General features: G+C 39.5%; 1 protein-coding gene and 1 pseudogene across 2 annotated transcripts in view; one reads left to right on the forward strand and one right to left on the reverse strand.

Moving 5' to 3' along the window:
- The window catches only part of TEX11 (testis expressed 11), a 348,904-nt gene that overhangs the window by 24,444 nt on the left and 300,214 nt on the right, over positions 1–24,246 (forward strand). For both annotated transcript variants that reach the window (XM_007992000.3, XM_037988900.2), the window contains 2 exons: positions 8,259–8,380; positions 14,972–15,056. In XM_007992000.3, the coding sequence (XP_007990191.1) occupies positions 8,259–8,380; positions 14,972–15,056 (207 nt within the window). The remainder of the gene's footprint in view (positions 1–8,258; positions 8,381–14,971; positions 15,057–24,246) is intronic.
- On the reverse strand, positions 12,029–12,384 carry LOC119620907 (large ribosomal subunit protein eL37 pseudogene; annotated as a pseudogene).

A 24,246-nucleotide genomic window follows, 5' to 3' on the forward strand; every position in this document is an offset into this window, starting at 1 on the left:
CCTTTGAATAAACTTTCTATCCCTATCTCTTTCTCTTCCTTCTCTTTAAGGCCAGTAACTCTTAGCTTTTCTCTTTTGTGGCTATTTTCTAGATCCTGCAGGTGTGCTTCATTGTTTTTTATTCTTTTTTTCTTTTGTTTCCTCTGACTGTGTATTTTCAAATAGCTTGTCTTCAAGCTCACTAAATCTTTCTTTTGCTTGATGAATTCTGCTGTTAAAGGACTCTGATGCCTTCTTCAGTATGCCAATTGCATTTTTGTTCTAGAATTTCGGATTAAATTATTTCAATCTCTTTGCTGAATTTAGCTGGTAGAATTCTAAATTCCTTCTCTGTGTTATATTGAATTTCTTTGAGTTTCCTCAACGCAGCTATTTTGAATTATCTCTCCGAAAGGTCACATGTCTCTGTTTCTCCAGGTTGGTCCCTGGTGCCCTATTTAGTTCATTTGGTGAGGTCATGTTTTCCTGAATGGTGTTGATGCTTATAGATGTTCTTTGGTGTCTGGGCGTTGAAGAGTTAGGTCTTTATTATAGTCTTCACTGTCTGGGCTTATTTGTATATGTCTTTCTTTGGAAGGCTTTCCAGATACTTGAAAAGACTTTAGTGTTGTGATCTAAGCTGTATCTGCTTTAGGGGGCACCCCAAGTACAGTAATGTTTTGTTTCTTGCAGACTCATAGAGGAACCACCTTGGTGGCCTTCCATAAGATCCAGAATCATTCTCTAGATTACCCAGCAGAGGCTTTTCTCTCTCTTACTTTCTCCCAGAGTCTCTCTCTCTGTGCTGAGAGCCTGGATCTGGGGGAGGGTGACAGAAGCATCCCCATGGCCACCACTGCCTAGACTGAAGCTAACACAGTACTGGGTCTCCCGCAAGGCCTCCTGTAACCACCTTTGTAACCAAGGCCCGCTGCTACCACCTTTTTTCACTCAAGGCCCTAGAGCTCTACAATCAGCAGGTGGTGAAACCAGCCAGGCTTTTGTCTTTCTCTTAAGGGTGTGGAGTTCTCCCAGGCCCTGGGTGGGTCCAGAGATGCTGTCTGGGAGCCAGGACCTGGAGATGGAAACCTTAGATATCTACCTGGTGCACTAATTTACTGTGGTTGAGCTGGTGTTGAAACCACCAGACAAAGTCCTTCCCACTCTTCCCTCCTTTTTCCCCAGGCAGAGGAGTCTGTCCCTGTGGGGATGAGTCCCAGGCCTGGAAGATTCACCAGAAGTTGACTGAAGAGCCCTTGGGCCTTAAGTAAACATTGGCAGTAGCCTGGCATTACTCCCCATGGGCCATGGGGCCTTGCTGCTGTGGGCCTTGGGCGAGACTCTGAGATGTGTTGGCTTCAGGTGTGAACCACTGCATTCACAGTTATCCTTTAGTCTCTAAGTTTAGTGTTCTGAATGTGACTAGATAGGTTTCCTCACCAGAATCAAGTTGGAAATTCCTTTGTGATTAGCATGATATTGTCAGCTCTTGCCTCCCTCCACCCCCAGCCAATTGCCTTCCAAAACTTAACATTGCTTTATCTTCTCATGAGCCCAGTTTGTAGACTTAGGTTTGCTCTATTCTCTGAGCTTGTTCTATCCAAAGGAAGAAAGAATAGCAGCATTGGTTTGGATTAAGTTATACTGGCCATCAGATTTGAGCTTTAACATACTAGGGGCATATTCTAGGCACCTGTTTAGCTTTGGAGTTGTATCATTTCTTTTTTTTATTGTGGTAAGAACATTTAATATGAGATTTGCTGTCAGCAAAATTTTAAGTATACATAATTATTGACTGTAAGTATAGTATTGTATAGCAGATATGTAGCGCTTATTCATCTTGCTTGACTGAAACTTTATGCCCGTTGCTTAGTAACTCTCCATTACCCCTTTCCCCCAGCCCTTGGAAACCACCATTCAACTCTTTGGTTCTATGAATTTGGCTATTTCAGGTATTTCATGTAAGTGGAACCATGCAGTATTTGTCTTGCGACTAGTTTATTTCACTTAGTATAATGTCCTCAAGGTTCATCCATATTGTCACATATTACGGAATTTCCTCCTTTTTGAAGACTAAATGGCATTTTATTATGTGTATATACCACATTTTCTTTATCCATTCATTTGCTGGTGGACATTTATGTCATTTCCACATCTTGGCTATTGTGAATAGTGCTATAGCGAACATGGGAGTGCTAATATCTCTTCAAGACCCTCACTTCAATTCATGTGGATAAATACCCAGAAGTGTAATTGCTGTATCATATGCGAGTTGTATTTTTAATTTTTTGAAGAACCTTCATACTGTGTTCCATAGCAGCTGCACCATTTTGCCATCCTACCAACAGTGTACAAGAGTTCCAATTTCTCTACATCCTCACCAGTACTTCTTATTTTCCTTCCTTTTCTTCTTTCTTTCTTTTCCTTTCTTTTTTTGTGGCAGTGTCTCACTCTCACCCAGGATGGAGTATAGTGGCACGGTCTTGGCTCACTGCAACCTCTGCCTCCCAGGTTTGAGCAATTCTCCTGCCTCAGCCTCCCAAGTACCTGGCACTATAGGCGGCGCCACCATGCCCAGCTAATTTTTGTATTTTTAGTAGAGACGGGTTTTACCATGTTGCTCAGGCTGGTCTCGAACTCCTGGCCTCAAGTGATCCACCTACCTCGGCCTCCCAATGTGTTGGGATTATAGGTATAAGCCACTGCGTCTGGCCTTATTTTCTATTTTTTTTTTTATACTGGTTATCTTAATGGATGTGAGGTGATATATCATTGTAATTTTAAATTTTAGTTTGCATTTCCCTAATGATTAGTGATGTTGAAATTTTTTCCCATATACCTGTTGGCCATTTGTATATCTTCTTGGAGAAATTTTTGGTACTTTAAAATATTTTCTATCTCTTTGTTGAAATTCTCACTTTGTTCATGCATTGTTCTCTTGACCTCAGTCAGCATCTTCATGAGAGTTGTTTTAATTCTCTGTCAGATAAATTATATAGCTCTATTTAATTAGGGTTGGTTTATGCAGATTATCTTGTTCCTTTGTTTGGAACATCTTCGCCTGGTTCTTCATTTTCCTTGACCCACTGTTGGTGCCTGTGTGTTAGATAAATAAGGCACCTCTCTCATTCTTCATCGACTTGTCTTGTACAGGAGACGGGCCCCACCAATTAGCCTTGCCAGAGATTCTGGGGGCCTCTACCACCTCTTTCTCTCCCCAGAGAGAAGCTGGAGGCTGTGGTTTTTGTCTGCTTGTTCTGGGCTGAGCCAGAGTGGAGAGCCATGGCATGTACCAGCACAAGCCACTGTCTCCTGTTCTCCCCTGAGCACCTAGAGTTTGCCGGACCGATCAGAGCCTCAAAACTAGAGAGATACATGCAAGTTCTTTTGGCAGCCCTGGAGAAGTTGGGGCACTAGAGGCACAGATCAACTCTTTCCCTCCCCACCAGGAAGCAGAGAGCTGGAGCTTTTCATCTGTGGAGGTGTGTCATTTCTGCTTGTCATGATTTTCATAAGGTTAGCCTGCCCTGCATCCATCCCTAGTTACCCTCCAGGATCAGGACATTGCTCAGAACTACAATACACTGCTGTGAATAGATCCGTTGAAACTATGGTACATGCAGTTCCATCTGACTTCTGCTTTATGACTCGCTGCTTGGATTCTCTTGTACCATATCCAATTTGTCATTTGGGACTTCCTGGAACATTATATAGGAAAAATTATTATCTTTGTGACTGTGGATAGAAATTACGATTTACAATGTAATTTTAGTGTAAGACTAAACCTGTTTGCCTGATTTTGCCAGGCCCTTTTGACACTGTTTTGGATATTTTGACTGTCCTCATTCAAACCAACCTCTGCAGTTTGAATAGTTTTCTTTAGCCCACAATCAGAGCTATAGTGTAGTGCTCTGAATGCTTTTGGCTCATTTCTTTCTTCTCTGCTATTTTTCAGTTGTCTGAGTGTCCTAGCTTGTCACTTGTTCCAGATCCTTGCTGATAGAACCAGTATAGTGGAAAATACAAGATTTCAAATCAGAAAGCCTGAATTCAAGTCCTAGCTTACTACTTTCTATTTTATTACCATCAAGAAGTTACTTTATCCAGCAAAGAGGCCTGATTTTTTAAAAAGTCACTTCATTTTGTTAAAACTTAGTTTCCACATCTTATGAAATAAAAATATCTTCCTTACAGAATAGATTGAAGATTAAATGAGAATGCATATGCAAAAGATTTGAGACTGGAAAACAATATGCAAATGTTAATTTTATTGACATTTCTGGTTCTTTTCTCACTAAAGAAGTTGCATATAATTATTGTGACTTAGAGTAAAATCTTGAATTGATCTTGGCAGGTCTTTGAGCTGCTTTGGGTTTTGAATGACTGGTTGAGCTGATGGAGGTCACAGGGAAAGACTTGGCAGGACAGTTGATAGATTTTTGCATGTTGTAACAGAAGCTCCCTTCCTCAAGGACAGGGAAAATGTTTATTTTCTATTATACTGTACCTAGAAAGTTATCTACTTAATCAGCATTAATTGATACAGATTAACATGACTGCCTCAATCGAGTGACCCCTCCAGTTTTAACTAGGATGCATCTCATTTAAATTAAATGGACTGAAATCATGTTGTAAATCATAGTTTCTTTCTGTAACCAGGAAAATAATTTAATGAATTTTTCAAAATGTACAGTCTTGCTTGATAAAACCTTAATACAGTTTGCTGTCTTCTCATCTCAGGAGTAGACTGCATTTTGTATTTGAAACAGAGTCTCTGTCACTCAGGCTGGAGTGCGATGGCGTGATCACAGCTCACTGTAGCTTCAACCTCCCAGGCTCAAGCGATCCTCCCACCTCAGCCACCCGAGTAGCTGGGACCACAGTTGTGGGCTACCTTGCCTAGCTAATTTAATTTATTTATTTGTAAAGATGGGGGTCTCCCTATATTGCCCAGGGTAGTCTCGAACTCCTGGGCTCAAGCAATCCTCTTGCGTTGGCCTCCCAAATTGCTGGGATTACAAGCATGAGACACTTTGCCCAGCCGTAGACTGCATTTATAGAAGTTATTTTCATCGGGTGCAGTGGCACACACCTGTAATGCCAGCTACTCGGATGGGAGAATCACTTAAGCCCAAGAGTTTGAGGCCAGGGTGGGCAACACAGCAAGATCCTGTCTCAAAACAAAGACAGAAACAAAAAAATAGATTTTCTTTTCTGAGCTTCTCCCAGATGCAAATCTCTTCTTTATAGTGTAACTCTCAACCTTTCAGCTGTGTGATCTCTATCACTTACCCAGTTTTGCTGACTGCATTTTATCCTTGAAGGACTGCAATGCTGTCATTGCCTCAGCTGGTGTCAGTGAAGTTGCTCAGCTGAATAACACTGAAAATATGTTTTGAAAGGACCAGAATTATTTAGACAAAAATGAGTTAATAAAACATTAACCATTTAAGAGAACATTCACAAATCAAAATATATGTCTTTATAGTCTCATAAACTAACCAGAAACTATTATTGGTATTCTACAATAATATCTTAGGATTTTTTTTTCTTTTTTTTTTGAGAGACAAGGTCTTGCTCTCTCACCCAGTTGGAGTTCCGTGGCTTGATCATAGCTTAACTGCAGCTTCCACCTCCTGGGCTGGAGTGATCCTCTCACCTCAGCCATCGAGTAACTGGAACTACAGGTGTGAGCCACCACACCCAGCTAATTTTTAAGTTTTTTGTGGAGATGAAGTCTCACTATGTTCCCCAGGCTGGTCTCAAACTCCTGAGCTCAAGCAATCTACCTGCCTCAGCCTCCCAAACTGTTAGGATTACAGGCATGAGCCACCACGGCTGGCCAGGCTGTTTTTTTAAAAAAGGAACTCAAATTAAAAACGTATATTGGTGGCATGTGCTTGTAATCCCAGCTACTCAGGAGGCTGAGGCAGGAGAATTGCTTGAATCTGGGAGGCGGAGATTGCAGTGAGCCAAGATTGGCCACTGCACTCCAGCCTAGGTGACAGAGTGAGACTCTGTCTTCAAAACAAAACAAACAAATGAAAGTTTATATTGGGGTTTTGTTTTCTTCTCAAAAATATTTTTTTAAAATCTGTTTTTAAACAATATTTGTATTTTTAAAAACATCCATTTTAAAATCTCCCTGATTCTGCTATCAATATTTTGAGCAAGGTCTATATAAATATATGTCCCTCAGCCCAATACTTACCTAATCTTAGAGGAGTCAAGATATTTAATAGCAGTCTTTCCATTAAACAACTTATGGGAGACAGAAAGATAGAGGATTTTTTTCTTTTTTCTTTTCTTTTTTGTTTTTTTTTTTTTTTGTTTTTTTAGATGGAGTCTTGTTCTGTTGCCCAGGCTGGAGTGCAGTGGTCAATCTCAGCTCACTGCAACCTCTGCCTCCTGGGTTCAAGCGATTCTCCTGTCTCACCTTCCAGAGTAGCTGGGACTGCAGGCACGCGCCACCATGCCTGGCTAATTTTTGTATTTTTTCTTTTCATATATATTTTTTCACCTAAAGTATTTAAAATATGTGGTATTTTAACATAATTGAACATAATTTGCTTTGTGAAGTCTTTATTTGAATCTGTAGTCTTATGTTTAGCTAGAATTTTGATTTTTAATTTTTATTTTTATGAGTACATAGTAGGTGTATATATTTATGGGATACATGAGATATTTTGATGCAGACATACAATGTGTAATAATCACATCAGGGTAAATAGGATATCCATCACCTCAAGCATTTGTTTAACTGAAATTTTTGTAGCTGATTTATTTTTTATTGTAGCAAGGTAAAAGTTCTGTTTATTTTAGCAGCTTAAAAATCTTTTAGAAGGTGCTTTTATGGTACTGTTATGAATATTAATAACATTTTTGCTAATCTGAGGCTCAGGAATGTTGCAATAAATTAGAACTATGTAGCTTATGGACACTTATGTCACATGAGTTTGAAAAAAATTTTTTGATAATATGAAAGGCATCAATTGAGATTCTACATCATGCTTATTGTTTAGTTTTAGGGTTTTTTTTTTTTTTTTTTTTTTTGAGACACAGTCTTGCTCTGTTGTCCAGGCTGGAATTCAGTGGCACGATCTGAGCTAACTACAACCTCAACCTCCCAGGCTCAAACAATTCTTATGCCTCAGCCACCCCAGTAGCTGGGATTACAGGCGGGCACATCACACCCAGCTAATTTTTGTATTTTTAATAGAGATGGGGTTTTGCCATGTTGACCAGGCTGGTCTCGAATTCCTGGTCTGAAGTGATCCGCCTGCCTCAGCCTCCCAACGTGCTGGGATTACAAGCATGAGCCACTGCGCCTGGCCTAGTTTTAGTGTTTTTTTTTTTGTTTGTTTGTTTTTTGTTTTTTTTTAAATGGTGTCTTGCTATGTTGCCCAGTCTGTTTCAAACTCCTGGGCTCAAGGGATCCTCCTGCCACAGCCACCTGAGTAGTTGGTACTACAGGCGTGGAACATTGTGCACAGCTAATGCTTGGGTTTTAAGGAATTCCATGGCCTAGTAAGATTCAGCTATGTGGAGTCTGGAGCTGAGACCATTTAGAAAATGGTGACATCATTTGTGCAGATTCAATAGCTGGTTAATGTTGTTGCTAATTGAGCATGTCATTTTTTTTTTTCTCACAAAGTAAGGTCAAGACTTCAGAGCCAGCAGTTTGCTATGTCTGTCTAATGCTTGAAAATATTAATAAGTTTTTCAGTTTTACAGGGCACGTATCCAGATCTTTCAGATTTTCTACATTTTCTAGTTTTGAAGACACTGTTAAGTTCAGTTTTGTAGGGTTTTTTTGTTTGTTTTAGAGAAAGGGTCTCACTCTGTAGCCCTTGCTGGATGGAGTACAGTGGCAGGATCATAGCTCACCATAGTCTTGAACTCCTGGACTCAAGTGATCCTCCCAACTCAGCCTTTGGACTAGCTAGGACTAAAGATGTGTGCCACCATGCTTGGCCTGTTTTGTACTTTTAATATTACCTAATAACTTTACTATTAGTGAAGTCAATGCATTTTCCTTTCTGAGAATGAATAATGATTAAGTTATAAACAAGTGACTCCCAAAGAATGCAAATTTTATTTGAAAATTATACTCTCGCTTAAATAAACTTTAAATCTCCAGTTTGGTTTTACTCTAAGGATCAAGTTCCTTCATGCTATATTCATTTGGCCAATGATTTAGGAATAGGTTTAAAAATGTTTTGCTACTTTTAGCCAATGGTAATAGTTCACAGCACATTAATCATCCATTGTTATTTCAGAAGTTGTTGAAAACCTGGTTGCAAATGATAATTCACCTAACATACCAGAGGCAATTGATAGACTCTTCAGAGACATAGCAAATATCAACAGGGAGTCTATGGCTGAAATAACAGACGCTCAGGTTAGTATAAAAATAATTCTGTTTATGACAAGTTTTGATAATTCTTCATTTTAACCAATGTATTATATAGGTAAAAAAGTAGTCTTAACCCTTGCTAAACATATAAAAATCTATTTTTGGATGTTCACACCTAATTTAGGGGAAAAAAATTTTAGAAACCAATGGAAAAATATGTGCTCAAGTTTAAACATTTATTATTTATTAGTAATGTTATATATTATTCATATTTATTAACCTCTCCAGGCTTCAGTTTTCTCATCTGTTAAATGATAATAGTAATACCCACCTCTAAGTGTTGTTGTGAATAGTAAACAAAATAACATACATAAGGTCCTGGGCACACACGAGTTCTCTTTTCCTTCCCTTTGCAGCAAAGTAGTGGAGCCACCCAGTAGTGGAGAACTCAGTTGACTATAAGCCTTCAGAAGTGCTTTTTTTGGGGGTAATTTTCTAATGTTTAAATGAAGGTCTGTTACTTACTTAATATGGAAATTGTCTTGAGGCTTGAAACACTTTTGAGAACATTTACCTTGGGCAAATACTTGCATTTTGGTGATTACTTATATGGAAAGGTGAGAAGAAAGTTTATTGTAAATCTCTCTTCCTCTTTATATATATGTATCTATATATGTATGTATGTGTTTATGTATATATAAATACCTTTATTTAGATATAATTTACATACCATGCAATTCACCCATTTCAAGTATGCAATTCAATAGTTTTTAGTATTTCACAGAGTTGTTGTGCACCTATCACCACGGTTAGTTAATTTTAGAATATTTTCACCACCTCAAAAAGAAACCACGCCCATTCACAAACACTCTCCATTTCCTCCCATCCCCTTCCCTCCCTCACCCTCAGCCCTAGGTAACCGCTAATCTACTTTTGGTCTCTATGGTTTTGCCTAATGAGGACATTTTATATAAATAGAATCATACAATGTGTGGTTTACTGACTGCTTTCACTTAGCCCCATGTTTTCAAAGTTCATCCATGTTGTTGCATGTATTTGTACTTCATACATTTTTATGACTGAATAATATCCCATTGTATGGCTATACCATATTTTGTTTGTCCATTCATCTATTGATGAACGTTTTCATTGCTTCCACCTTTTGGCTATTATGAATAATCCTGCTATAAATACTCATGTACAGATTTTTATGTTTTTATTTTTCTTAGGTTTGTACCTAAGAATGAAATTGCTGGGCCATGTGTTAACTCTAAACTTTTGATGAACTACCAGATTGTTTTCCAAAATGGCTGTACCATTTTACATTCCCACTAGCAGTATAAGAGGGATCCAGTTGGTGGTGACTCATGCCTGTAATCCCAGCACCTTGGGAGGCCAAGGCAGGCGGATCACGAGGTCAGGAGATCAAGACCATCCTGGCTAACATTGTGAAACCCCGTCTCTACTAAAAATACAAAAATTAGCTGGGCGTGGTGGCGGGTGCCTGTAGTTCCAGCTACTCGGGAGGTTGAGGCAGGAGAATGGTGTGAACCCAGGAGGTGGAGCTTGCAGTGAGCCGAGATCACACCACAGAACTCCAGCCTGGGCGAGAGAGTGAGACTCCGTCTCAAAAAAAAAAAAAAAAAAAAAAAGAAGAGGGATAGAGGAATCCAGTTTTTCCACCTCCTTGCTGACATTTTTCATTATTTGTCTTTTTGGTTATAGTCATTTTAGTGGGTTTGAAGTGTTATCTCGTTGTGTTTTTTATTGCGGTAAAACACACATAACATAAAATTTACTGTCTTAATCATTTTTAGGTGTATAGTTCCCTTGTGTTAAGTATGTTCACATTGTGCAGCCATTCTCCAGAACCCTTTTCATCTTGCAAAACTGAAACTCTATACTCATTAAGCAACTCCCCCTTGGCCTCTAAAATTCTTACAAATTTTGAGATCAGCTGGTCAACCACCATTCTACTTTCTGTCTCTATAAATTTGACTACTCTCAGTACCTCATGTAAGTGGAATCATATAATAATTGTCTTTTTGTGACTGGTTTATTTCTCTTAGTATAAGGTCTTCCAGGTTCATCTGTGTTGCAGCATGTGTCAGAATTTTCTTCCTTTTTAAGACTGAATAATCCATTGTATGTGTATACCACATTTTGTTTATCCATTCATTTGTTGATGGACACTTGGGTTGCATCTACCTTTTGCCTATTGTGAATAATGTTGCTATGAGCATTGGTATGGAAATTTCTGATCAAGTCCCTGCATTCAATTCTTTTGGATATACACCCAGAATTGGAATTGCTGTATCATACGACAATTCTGTTTTTAATTTTTTGAGCAACCGCCATACTGTTTTCCATAGCAACTATAGCATTTTACATTTCTATTAATAGTGAACAAGGGTACCAGTTTCTTCACATTATCACCAATACTTGTTGTTCTGTTTTTTTATTGATAGTAGTCATCCTAGTACTGTGAGGTGGTATCTCAGTTTTTAATTTTATTTATTTATTTATTTTTCAGACTATCACATTCTGTTGCCCAGGCTGGAGTGCAGTGTCAGGGTTTCAGCTCACTGCAACCTCTGCCTCCTGGTTTGAAGCAGTACTCGTGCCTCAGCCACCCAAGTAGCTGGGATTACAGGCAGGCGCCACCACACCTGGCTAATTTTTGTGTTTTTAGAAGAGATGTGGTTTTGCCATGTTGGCCGGGCTGGTCTCGAACTCCTGGCCTCAAGAGATCCACTCACCTCGGCCTCCCACATTGCTGGGATTACAGGTGTGAGCCACTGTGCCCGGCTGTAAATCTCTTTTTAGATCATAACCTCTTACTGTACTTAGCTGTTAGTGAAAACAAATTACAAGATTCCAAGAGTTTGGGTTTGTTTGTTTGTTTGTATTTTGAAACAGTGTCTTGGTCTGGAGTGCAGTTGCATAATCTCGGCTCACTGCAGCCTCGACCTCCTGGGCTCAAGTGATCCCCCTCAGCCTTCCAAGTAGCTGGGACTGCAGGCGTGTGCCACCATGCCTAGCTAATTTTTTGTATTTTTCATAGAGATAGGGTTTCTCCATGTTGCATAGGCTAGTCTCGAACTCCTGAGCTCAAGCAGTCTGCCCTCTTCGGCCTCCCACTGTTAGAATTACAGGCATGAGCCATAAGAGTTTGGTCTTATTTTTCAAGAAGATCTACTTGGTTTTGGAAATGCCTTGAATTTATTTTCTTTCTGAAAAGTCTAATCTTCATATTATTTACTTCTGTCTGCAGCATGTATTTACCATGCTTATCATTATACATTTGTGTAAACCTACGACAAAACCTGCCACATCTTAGGTGCTTAATACACATGTGTTGAATAAATATGTTTTGTGATTATGAAGTATTTACAATCATAGTTTATCTTATCCTTTCTAACACAATATAAGAAAGTACAAAAAATTGTTTAAAATCGTAAAGTAACATAACTTTACAGAAAGTTTTAAAAAATGGATACAAAATCACATGCAAACACACACTTGAATATAACAACTATTATTTTAATGTATTTTCTTTAATAGTTTTACTGTTTAAATGTTACTTAGCTATAATTATACGGTACATGTAATATTTCTGACATCATAAAAGGCAATTTGCTCTGTGTTCCCAACATTTTATTTTATTTATTTATTTATTTATTTTGTATTTTTTAAAACCAGAACATTTATTGCATAACTAATCGTTGACATTCTTAAGATGAACTAGATGCTGCAACAGCTGCCCTCTTGTGTTTAGGTGTTGTTCCTTCACAGAATCCATGCCTGAATCTGCGGTATACAATTTTTAAGTGCCTCATTCGGCCAGTTCCGGTGGTATTTCGTCTTTTAGCCTTGGCACTCCAGTTATACTTTCTCTTGCGCTTGGCAGGGTAGCCACATTTGCCACAGGTCGACTTCTGAAGGTGGTAGGCCTTAGAGCCACAGCGGCGGCACAATGTGTGCATCTTGTTGCGACGCTTTCCAAACGATGACGTTCCCTTCGTCATCTCGCTTCTGCAGCTGAGACCAGAGAGCTCAACATTTTAAAATAAACATTTTCAAACAGAAAAGTTGAAAGAATATTACACTGGACACCTCCGTAACAGCCACTTACTTTTTACAGTTGTAAACCTTTTACCATATTTGCTTTATCACATATACATTTGTCCATCAACCCATCTTATTTTTTGGGTGTATTTTAAAGTGAGTTGCTGACAACAGTACATTCCCCCCGCTAAATGTTTTAGTGTGCATATCATTGACCAGAATACAATATTTTATTGAAGTTCTTTTTTTTTTTTTTTTTTTTGAGACGGAGTCTCGCTCTGTTGCTCAGGCTGGAGTGCAAGTGGCATGATCTCTACTCACTGCAACCTCTGCCTCTCGGGTTTAAGCGAGTCTCCTGCCTCAGCCTCCCGAGTAGCTGAGACTACAGGTGCACACCACCACGCCCGGCTATTTCTTTTGTATTTTTAGTAGAGACAGGGTTTTACCACGTGGGCCAGACTGGTCTCAAACTCTTGACCTCAAGTGATCCACCTGCCTTGGCTTCCCAAAGTGCTGGGATTACAGGCATGAGCCACCATGTCCAGGCACGACCACTATTTTAAGTGGATGAATACTATTCCATCAAGAAAGTTTATCATAATTCACCTGTTTATTTCTTTATTATTGGATATTTATATTGTTTCTCTTATTTATTTATTTATTTATTTATTTATTTATTTATTTATTTATTTTTATTGAGATGGAGTCTTGCTCTGTCTTGCCCAGGCTGGAGTGCAGTGGCATGATCTTGGCTCACTGTAACCTTCGCCTCCTGGGGTCAAGTGATTCTCATGCCTCAGCCTCCCGAGTAGCTGGGATTACAGGCGCCTGGCACCACACATGACTAATTTTTGTATTTTTTAGTAGAGACAGAGTTTGACCATGTTGGCCAGGCTGGTCTCGAACACCTGACCTCAGGCAATCCGACCGCCTTGGCCTCCCAAAGTGCTGGGATCACAGGCGTGAGCCACCGCACCCGGCCGAACACTTTTATATATTTCCAAATTGCTTTCCAAAATGCCAAAACAGGTAGCTTCTTTAAGCTATTTTAGTCTGGATGTTCATTTCCCATCATAATATGTCGAATCATTTGTTCTTCTGGGTAATTTGGAGTGCAGTATTAACTCCATGTGTTTTTAGTGATACAAATGAAATAATACTTAGTATGAAAGTCGGCCGGGCTTGGTGGCTCATGGCTGTAATCCCAGCACTTTGGGAGGTCGAGGCAGGCGGGTCACCTGAGGTCAGGAGTTCGAGACCAGTCTGGCTAACATGGTGAAACCCCATCTCAACTAAAAATACAAAAATTAGCTGGGCATTATGACGGATGCCTGTAATCCCAGCTACTTGGGAGGCTGAGGTGGGAGAATCACTTGAACCCAGGAGGAGGTGGTTGCAGTGAGCCGAGATCACGCCATTGCACTCTAGCTTGGGCAACAAAGTGAGACTCCATCTCAAAAAAAAAAAAAAAAGAAAAAGAAAAAAGAAAATCATTTGATCAACTGTGGCACTGAGGATACTATGTGATGGAGATGGACATGATAATTAGCCCCAGAATAATAAGTGAAATGACAACCATGCTGCATTAGGCCATTTTCATTGGTATAAAGGAAATACCTGAGGCTGGGTAATTGATAAGGAAAAGAAGTTTATTTGGCTCATGGTTCTGCAGATCGTATAAGAAGCATGGCACTGGCATCTGCTTCCAGTGAGGGCCTCTGGAAGTTTCCAATCATGGTGGAAGGGGAAAGGGAGCAGGCATCACATGATGAGAGAGGAGGAAAGAGAGAGGAGGAGGTACCAGGCTCTTTTTTAAGAATCAGATCTTGCAGTAACTAATAGACTGAGAACTCACTCATTACTGTGAGGACAGCACCAAGACAATGAGGGATCCACCCCCGTGACCCAAGTACCTCCCATCAGCCCCACCTCCAACACTGGGGATCAAATTATGATATGAGATTGCCAGGGGAAAAATATCCAAACTGTATCAAATGCTAAATAAATCATCTATTTAAACTGAAGCTCATCAGAAAAATGTGGAATGGTAAGTGAGAAAAGTGGCGTGGAAGAAAAGACTTAAAACTAACATACATTTTGTACCACTGCTGTGCATAAATTGGGTTAAAAAAAGAGAACTAAAACAACTAAAGAATAAATGATACAAAGTAATATAATTAATTGCCAAGTTGTATACAACTTAATGAATATATGAATTCAAAGAAGAAAGAACAACGTAGACTGTAAGGGTTGCTGAAAGCTTCATTTATGTTGTTGGTGAGACTGAAATGGATTTGAGTTACAAAAAAACAAAGGGAGGAGGTATATCAGGTGAAGCCAATAGTATGAATAAAGACACATTGATAGGAATGAACAAGTTGTGTTCAGGAAATAGATAATTGCTAACAGTGGGTAAGTTTTTGAGGGGAGAGGTAGTATGGGACTAGATTATGGGGGGCCTGGAAATGACCCATAATAGTTGCATAAGCATACAATATTCAAGAATGAAAATACTGTTGGAGGTGGCCAGTATTTTAACTAGCTAAGGAAATGTTTCTCTTTGACCAGATTGAAGAAATGGCAGTAAACCTATGGAACTGGGCACTTACCATAGGAGGAGGTTGGCATGTAAATGAAGAGCGGAAAATTAAATGTACGTATACATATTGTGACATGTATTATGAGGAGTGTTCTTACTATATATTGGATAGTGTTCCTGCAGTTTAAATAATGTTTTGGCCAGTTCTTAGATAGAGATTTGTTAAAAGACAAACAAAACAACCCAGGAACACTGGTTTCTCAAGCAAATGGCCTCCCTCAGTTTTATGATTTTTTTCAGAGGTTAGCTCCTTATTAACAAACGTTTAAAGGTATCACTGCAAGAAATAGTCTGGAGGAGAACAACAAAGATGATTAAAAGGTGAGACAGTGAGAACTTAAAGAAATGTTAAAGGACATGGATTATTTCTCATGGAGATGATCAAAATCTTCAGGGTTCTGAAGGACCATCAAATAGTAGTTTCCCCTCTATTAATAATAGAATAAGTGTTACCATATGACATACTCAGATTTTAAAAAGTGTAAAGAGTAGTTTCCTCAGGAAGTGGATTGATAAACATTGGAATGAATTACCGAGAAAAACTATGGAAATGATTTCTACCTGTGAGAGCAAACAACAAGAACGAAAAAACAAAAATCTCAAACTAAACTCATCTTCTTGGATGCTTTGAATGTGGTTCACTGTCTGGCAATGTTCCAGTGCTTTAGCTAAATGGGCAAAGTCTAGTGTGCTGACAGTTACTGATTTTCAATAGGCATAGTGACAGCAAATGCATTTATGGGAAGTATATTGCCCATTATAAAGAATACATTGACGTAACAAACCAAAGGGTGAACCTCTGGACTGCTTGACATTGTAAAGACAAATGACTTTTATCTGTATGCAACAAATAGAATTTACTACTAACTATCTTTGTGAATATAAACAAAACTGTATACAACTTCCATGTAGGTATAGGGTAATTGTGCTTAATATAATCAATAATATACTTACTCATGAGTCCACTCTATTAGCATGTTTAGAGAACAGTTCTAGCTCTTTAACTCTTAGATAAATTGATATCATTGCCCCCAGGAGCCTTAGATCCTGTAGTTATGGGGAGGTAAGAGCTAGGAATTTATCAGTGGAAGAAACTTAGTACACAGGTGAACTGTGTGATATTAAAGTGCATTAATTCTTAACTCCTACTGTTCTGCATATGAAGAAATATTGCTTTAGCTGTTTACTGCTTATCAAATAGGGATATGGTAGATGAAGTGGCTGTCACAGCCTCTTCCCATGTACTGTCTCATTTCTTTTCTTCTTTTCTTTTTCTTTTTTAAGGGAAGGCAAGGGGTGAGGGCAGAACCACACAGTGTTGATGGGATTTGGGCCAGGGAGATGAGAGAGCTAGGGAAGAGAAAAGAGAATGTTAAAAAAAAAAAAGCGGGGGGGCTGTAAGAGGAAAAATACTAAACAGGTAAGGAAAGTGGAGAAAAAAGGGGAAGCAAGGAGAGGAGAAAGGCAAGGGGGGAGAGAAGAAGAGGGAAAGGCAAGCGATAAGAGAAGAAAAGGGAAGGATAAGAGAACGGACAAGAGACAGTAAAGAAGAGAGTCCCATGTACTGTCTCAGTTCACATAGCAGTTCTTAATCAGATATTTGGGTGCTTGTTATGTGTATCATACTTTTTTTTTTTTTTTTTTTTTTTTTTTTTGAGACGGAGTCTCGCTCTGTCACCCAGGCTGGGGTTCAGTGGCCGGATCGCAGCTTACTGCAAGCTCCGCCTCCCGGGTTTACTCCATTCTCCTGCCTCAGCCTCCCGAGTAGCTGGGACTACAGGCGCCCGCCACCTTGCCCGGCTAGTTTTTTGTATTTTTTAGTAGAGACGGGGTTTCACCGTGTTAGCCAGGATGGTCTCGATCTCCTGACCTCGTGATCCGCCCGTCTCGGCCTCCCAAAGTGCTGGGATTACAGGCTTGAGCCACCGCGCCCGGCCTCATACTATTTTTGATACAGTGGAGAACAGATTGTTAGTGCAGGAGGCCTCCAAGTTAAAATAATTTTATTTCAAAAATATGTTTATTGGAATATATTTTGTTTCCTTAAAAACAAATTTAGTGTGCCTGGATTATGTGCTATGTGATGAAATAAGTCATGAAGATTTATAAGCTATAATTCGTTATTACTTGGAGGAATTATGGAACAATGAACAGGAAAGTCAGAAGTAGATGAATGACTTGTAAGTTTTAGTTTTAGACCTGTTGCATTTGAGATGACAATAAGGTTGGAGATGTGAGACTAGAGCTTATGAGAAAGATCAGGACTGAGCCTATAGATTTGGCAATGATTTACACAGAGGTGGTAGTTGAAGACAGAAGAGTAGTTGAGTTCTCTGAGGAAAAAAATAAAGAGCAGTGGTTCTTAAATATTGGTATAAATGAGAATCAGGCTGGTCGTGGTGGCTCACGCCTGTAATCCCAGCACTTTGGGAGGCCTAGTTGAGTGGATCACCTGAGGTCAGGAGTTCAAGACCAGCCTGGCCAACATGGTGAAACCCTGTCTCTACTAAAAATACAAAAATTAGCTGGGCATGGTGGTGCGTGCCTGTAATCCCAGCTACTCGGGAGGCTGAAGCAGGAGAATCTCTTGAACCCTGGAGGCAGAGGTTGCAGTGAGCTGAGATCTCACCATTGCACTCCAGCCTGGGCAACAAGAGTGAAACTCCGTCTCTCCCCCTCCCCCCCAAAATCAGAATCACCTGTGAAGCCTGTGAAAAATACAGATGCCCAGGCCCTACCATTGGTGGTTTTGATTCATTTAGGTGCAGGATGAAACCTGGGCATATCTATAATTTGAAAAATATCTCAGGGCTTCTCATGCACACCAAAATTAATCAGTGGTATTGAGAGAAGAACAAAGTAATGAGATTTTAACTCTGAATCTACCAGCTTCAAAGTTAAAATAAAAAGAATAAAGATAGATGACCAAAAGGAACAGTCAAAAAATTCTACACGATATTGGCTGGGTGCGGTGGCTCACGCCTGTAATCCCAGCACTTTGGGAGGCTGAGGCGGGTGGATGACGAGGTCAGGAGATCGAGACCATCCTGGCTAACACAGTGAAACCCCGTCTCTACTAAAATTATGAAAAATTATCCAGGCGTGGTGGTGGGCTCCTGTGGTCCCAGCTACTCAGGAGGCTGAGGCAGGAGAATGGTGTGAACCTGGGAGGCGGAGCTTGCAGTGAGCCAAGATCGCACCACTGCACTCCAGCCTGGGCAACAGAGCGAGACTCCGTCTCAAAAAAAAAAAAATTCTACTGGAGATTTATTAGTCATTTATTGAGTGCGTTCTCCTTATAGGGTTCTTATACCATTTTATGGTATGTAGTAAATGAAAGGGAAAAGGTAAGATACCAGGACAAAGACACCAATCTTAAATTATGCTTGAGGATTTCGGAAAGAATAGTTTAAAGCTAGATAAACAATAATTTACACATTTATAAATGTCAGAGGGTTTATCTAAAGTCAATTCAATTTCAGGCTGTGGGTAGAGCAGAGTAAAGTGGATGTTCAAAGGTATCAGTCACCAATTACCTAACCAAGATGTTTATAATATAGAGGGGTCAGGAACAGGCTGGTGAGAAGACAAGACGGAGCTATGGCAACAAAGAAAACATCTTTATATGGAAGTAGCATTCTGTTTCAGTCTCAGCTGCCTTTGGCTTGAAGACTTATTGGTGATAACTATAAACAGCTGGATTACAAATGTGAGGATTGGAACAGACAAAGTTCTTAGACTAAGATATTTCCCACACAAGGACCAGGATATTTCAGGCCAAGGGAGTAATTTTTTTTTTTTTTTTTTTTTTTTTGAGACAGGATCCGGCTCTGTCACCCAGGTTGGAGTGCAGTGGTGCAATACTGACTCACTGCAACCCCTGCCTCTTGAGCTCAGGTCAACCTCCTACCTCAGCCTCCCAAGTAGCTGGGACTACAAGGCATGCACCATCACACCCCACTAATTTTTGTATTTTTTGTAGATATGGGTTTTGCCATGTTGCTTAGGCTGGTCTGAAACTCCAAGGGAGTAATGTTTTTCAGAAAGGTTATGGCCATTATGAAATGTTGCTCTGAAGTTAAGGAAGGTGATCTTTGAGAGTGCAGTTTTAGTAAAGTGGTAAGGATGCAAAACAGATTGCGGACATTTAAGGAGATGAGTGAGTAGCAAAACAGTAGAGCTAGTAGACAGACTTTTCAGTTCAAGAAGTTTGTCAATCAAAGGAAGAGGAGAAATGGATGCAAATTTGAAGCATAGTGTGGTTAGTTGATTTTTTTTTTTCAAGGTGAGGAGATGGGTACATTTGAAGGTAGAGAAGAAGGAATAAGTTGAGAGGGAGGTACTCAAGATACTTTTAGAAAGGGGCAATAATTGAGAGACCAGAGTCTTTGAAAATACTGAAGGATTAGCAAACTTTGGAACTTTGGAATAAAAAAGGAAACATTTTCTTTTTCTTTATTTTATTTTATTTTATTTTATTTTATTTTACTTTAAGTTCTGGGATACCTATGCAGAACACGCAGGCTTGTTACATAGGTATACATGTGCCATGTGATTTGCTGCACCTGTCAACCCATCATCTAGGTTTTAAGCCTGCATGCATTAGGTATTCGTCCTAATGCTCTCTCTCCCCTTGCCCCCACTCCCTGACAGGCCCCGGTGTGTGATGTTCCCCTCCCTTGTCCATGTGTTCTCATTGTTCAAGTCCCACTTATGAGTGAGAACATGCGGTGTTTGGTTTTCTGTTCGTGTGTTAGTTTGCTGACAATGATGGTTTCCAGTTTCATCCATGTCCCTGCAAAGGACATGCACTCATTTTTTATGGCTGCATAGTATTCCATGGTGTATATATGTCACATTTTCTTTATCCAGTCTATCATTGATGAGCATTTGGGTTGGTTCCAAGTCTTTGCTATTGTGAATAGTGCTGCAATAAACATGCATGTGCCTGTGTCTTCATAGTAGAATGATTTATAATCCTTTGGGTGTATACTCAGTAATGGAATTGCTGGGTCAAAATGGTATTTCTGGTTCTAGATCCTTGAGGAATTGCCACATTGTCTCCCACAATGGTTGAACTAATTTACACTCCCACCAACAGTGTAAAAGCGTTCCTATTTCTCTGCATCCTCGCCAGCATCTGTTGTTTCTGACTTTTTAAATGATTGCCATTCTAATTGGAGTGAGATGGTACATCATTGTGGTTTTCATTTGCATTTCTCTAACGACCAGTGATGATGAGCTTTTTTTCATATGTTTTTTTGGCCGCATAAATGTCTTCTTTTGAGAAGTGGCTGTTCATATCCTTTGCCTACTTTTTGATGGGGTTGTTTGTTTTTTTCTTGTAAGTTTGTTTAAGTTCCTTGTAGATTCTGGTTATTAGACCTTTGTCAGATGGATAGATAGCACAAATTTTCTCCCATTCTGTAGGTTGCCTGTTCACCCTGTTGATAGTTTCTTTTCCTGTGCAGAAGCTCTGTAGTTTAATTAGATCCCATTTTTCAATTTTGGCTTTTGCTGCAATTGCTTTTGGTGTTTTAGTCATGAAGCCTTTGCCCATGCCCATGTCCTGAATGGTATTGCCTACATTTTCTTCTAGGGTTTTTATGGTTTTAGGTCTTATGTTTAAGTCTTTAATCCATGTTGAGTTAATTTTTGTATAAGGTGTAAGGAAGGGATTCAGTTTCTGTTTTCTGCATATAGCTAGCCAGTTTTCCCAACACCATTTATTAAATAGGGAATCCTTCCCCCATTGCCTTTTTTTGTCAAGTTTGTTGAAGATCAGATGGTTGTAGATGTGTGGTGTTATTTCTGAAGCCTCTGTTCTGTTCCATTGGTATATATATCTGTTTTGGTACTAGTACCATGCTGTTTTGGTTACTGTAATCTTGTAGTAGAGTTTGAAGTCAGGTAGTGTGATGCCTCCAGCTTTGTTCTTTTTGCTTAGGATTGTCTTGGCTACACGGGCTCTTTTTTGGTGCCACATGAAATTTAAAGTAGTTTTTTCTAGTTCTGTGAAGAAAGTCAGTGGTAACTTGATGGGAATAGCATTGAATCTATAAATTACTTTGGGCAGTATGGCCATTTTCGTGATACTGATCTTTCCTATCCATGAGCATGGAATTTTTTGCCATTTGTTTGTGTCCTTGCTTATTTCTTTGAGCAGTGGTTTGTAGTTCTCCTTGAAGAGATCCTCACATTCCTTGTAAGTTGTATTCCTAGGTATTTTATTCTCTGTGTAGCAGTTGTGAATGGGATTTCACTCATGATTTGGCTCTCTGCTTGTCCATTATTGGTGTATGGGAATGCTTGTGATTTTTACACATTGATTTTGTATCCTGAGAGTTTGCTGAAGTTGCTTATCAGCTTAAGGAGCTTTTGGGCTAAGACGACGGGATTGTCTAAATATGCAATCATGTCATCTGCAAACACAATTTGGCTTTCTCTCTTCCTAATTGAATACACTTTATTTATTTCTCTTGCCTCATTGCCCTGGCCAGAACTTCTAATACTGTGTTGAATGAGAGTAGTGAGAGAGGGCATCTTTGTCTTGTGCCAGTTTTCCACAGGAAAACTTCCAGCTTTTGCCCATTCAGTATGATATTAGCTATGGGTTTGTCATAAATAACTCTTATTATTTTGAGATATGAGAGCTTTTTAGCATGAAGGGGTGTTGAATTTTATTGAAGGCCTTTTCTGCATCTATTGAGATAATCATGTGCTTTTTGTCATTGGTTCTATTTATGTGATGGATTACGTTTATTGATTTGCCTATGTTGAACCAGCCTTGCACCCCAGGGATGAAGCCGACTTGATCGTGGTGGATAAGCTTTTTGATGTGCTGCTGGATTCGGTTTGCCAGTATTTTATTGAGGATTTTTGCATTGATGTTCATCAGGGATATTGGCCTGAAATTTTCTTTTTTGTTGTGTCTCTGCCAGGTTTTGGTATCAGGATGATGCTGGCCTCATAAAATGAATTAGGGAGGAATCCCTTTTTTTCTATTCATTGGAATAGTTTCAGAAGGAATGGTATCAGCTTCTCTTTGTACCTCTGGTAGAATTCAGCTGTGAATCTGTCTGGTCTGAGAGTTTTTTTTTCTTTTTTTTTGGTTGGTAGGCTATTAATTACTGCCTCAATTTCAGAACTTGTTATTGGTCTATTCAGGGATTCGACTTCTTCTGGTTTTGTTTTGGGAGAGTGTATGTGTGCAGGAATTTATTCACTTCTTCTAGATTTTCTAGTTTATTTGCATAGAGGTGTTTATAGTATTCTCTGATGGTAGTCTGTATTTCTGTGGGATCAGTGGTGATAGCCCCTTTATCGTTTTTTATTGCCTATTTGATTCTTCTCTCTTTTCTACTTTATTAATCTGGCTAGCAGTCTATCTATGATATTTAGTTAATCTTTTCAGAAAATCAGCTCCTGGACTCATTGATTTTTTGAAGGGTTTTTCATGTCTCTATCTCCTTGTGTTCTGCTCTGATCTTAGTTATTTCTTGTCTTCTGGTGACTTTTGAATTTGTTTGCTCTTGCTTGTCTAGTTCTTTTAATTGTGATGTTTGGGTGTCGATTTCAGAACTTTCCAGCTTTCCGATGTGGGCATTTAGTGCTATAAATTTCCCTTTTAACACTGCTTTAGCTGTGTCCCAGAGATTCTGATATGTTGTCTCTTTGTTCTCATTGGTTTCAAATAGCTTCATTATTTCTGCCTTAATTTCGTTATTTACCCAGTAGTCATTCAGGAGCAGGGTGTTCAATTTCCTTGTAGTTGTGCGGTTTTGAGCAAGTTTCTTCATTCTGAGTTCTAATTTGGTTGCACTGTGTTCTGAGAGACTGTTTTGATTTCCGTTCTTTTGCATTTGCTGAGGAGTGTTTTACTTCCAACTATGTGGTTGATTTTAGAATAAGTGCTATATGGTGCTGAGAAGACTGTATATTCTGTTGATTTGGAGTGGAGAGTTCTGTAGACGTCTATTAGGTCTGCTTGGTCCAGAGCTGAGTTCAAGGCCTGAATATCCTTTTTAATTTTCTGTCTCGATCTATCTAATATTGACAATGGGGTGTTAAAGTCTCCCACTGTTATTGTGTGGGAGTCTAAGTCTCTTTGTAGGTCTCTAAGGACTTGCTTTATGAATATGGGTGCTCCTGTATTGGGTGCATATATATTTAGGATAGTTAGCTCTTCTTGTTGAATTGATCCTGTTACCATTATGTAATGGCCTTCTTTGTCTCTTTTGATCTTTGTTGGTTTAAAGTGTGTTTTATCAGACTAGGATTACAACCCCTCCTTTTTTTTTGCTTTCCATTTGCTTGGTAGATCTTCCTCCATCCCTTTATTTTGAGCCTATGTGTGTCTCTGCACGTGAGATGGGTCTCCTGAATACAGCACACTGATGGGTCTTGACTCTATCCAATTTGCCAGTCTGTGTCTTTTAATTGGGGCATTTAGCCCATTTACATTTAAGGTTAATATTGCTATGTGTGAATTTGATCCTGTCATCATGATGCTAGCTGGTTATTTTGCCCATTAGTTAATGCAGTTTCTTCATAGTGTCCTTGGTCTTTATATTTTGGTGTGTTTTTGCAGTGGCTGGTACTGGTTTTTCCTTTCCATATTTAGTGCTTCCTTCAGGAGCTCTTGTAAGGTAGGCCTGGCGGCCACAAAATCCGACAGCATTTGCTTGTTTGGAAATCTCTTTTGCTTATGAAACTTATTTTGGCTGGATATAAAATTCTGAGTTGAAAATTCTTTTCTTTTCTTTCTTTTTTTTTCTTTTCTTTCTTTCTTTTTTTTTGAGATGGCATCTCACTCTGTTGCCCAGGCTGGAGTGCAGTGGCGTGATCTCGGCTCACTGCAACTTCCGCCTCCCGGGTCCAAGTGATTCTTCTGCCTTAGCCTCCCAAGCAGCTGAGACTACAGGCATGTGCCACCATGCCCAGCTAATTTGTGTTTTGGTATTTTTAGTATAGATAGGGTTTCACTATATTGGCCAGGCAGGTCTTGAACTCCTGACCTTGTGATCCCCCCACCTCGGCCTCCCAAAGTGCTGGGATTACAGGTGTGAACCACTGCACCCGGCTGAAAATTCTTTTCTTTAAGAATGTTGAATATTGGCCCCCACTGTCTTCTGGCTTGTAGGGTTTCTGCAGAGAGATCCACTGTTATTCTGATAGGTTTTCCTTTGTGGGTAACCTGACCTTTCTCTCTGGCTGCCCTTAATATATTTTCCTTTGTTTCAAC

Source organism: Chlorocebus sabaeus, chromosome X (assembly GCF_047675955.1).
Source record: "Chlorocebus sabaeus isolate Y175 chromosome X, mChlSab1.0.hap1, whole genome shotgun sequence".
Lineage (NCBI taxonomy): Eukaryota > Metazoa > Chordata > Mammalia > Primates > Cercopithecidae > Chlorocebus > Chlorocebus sabaeus.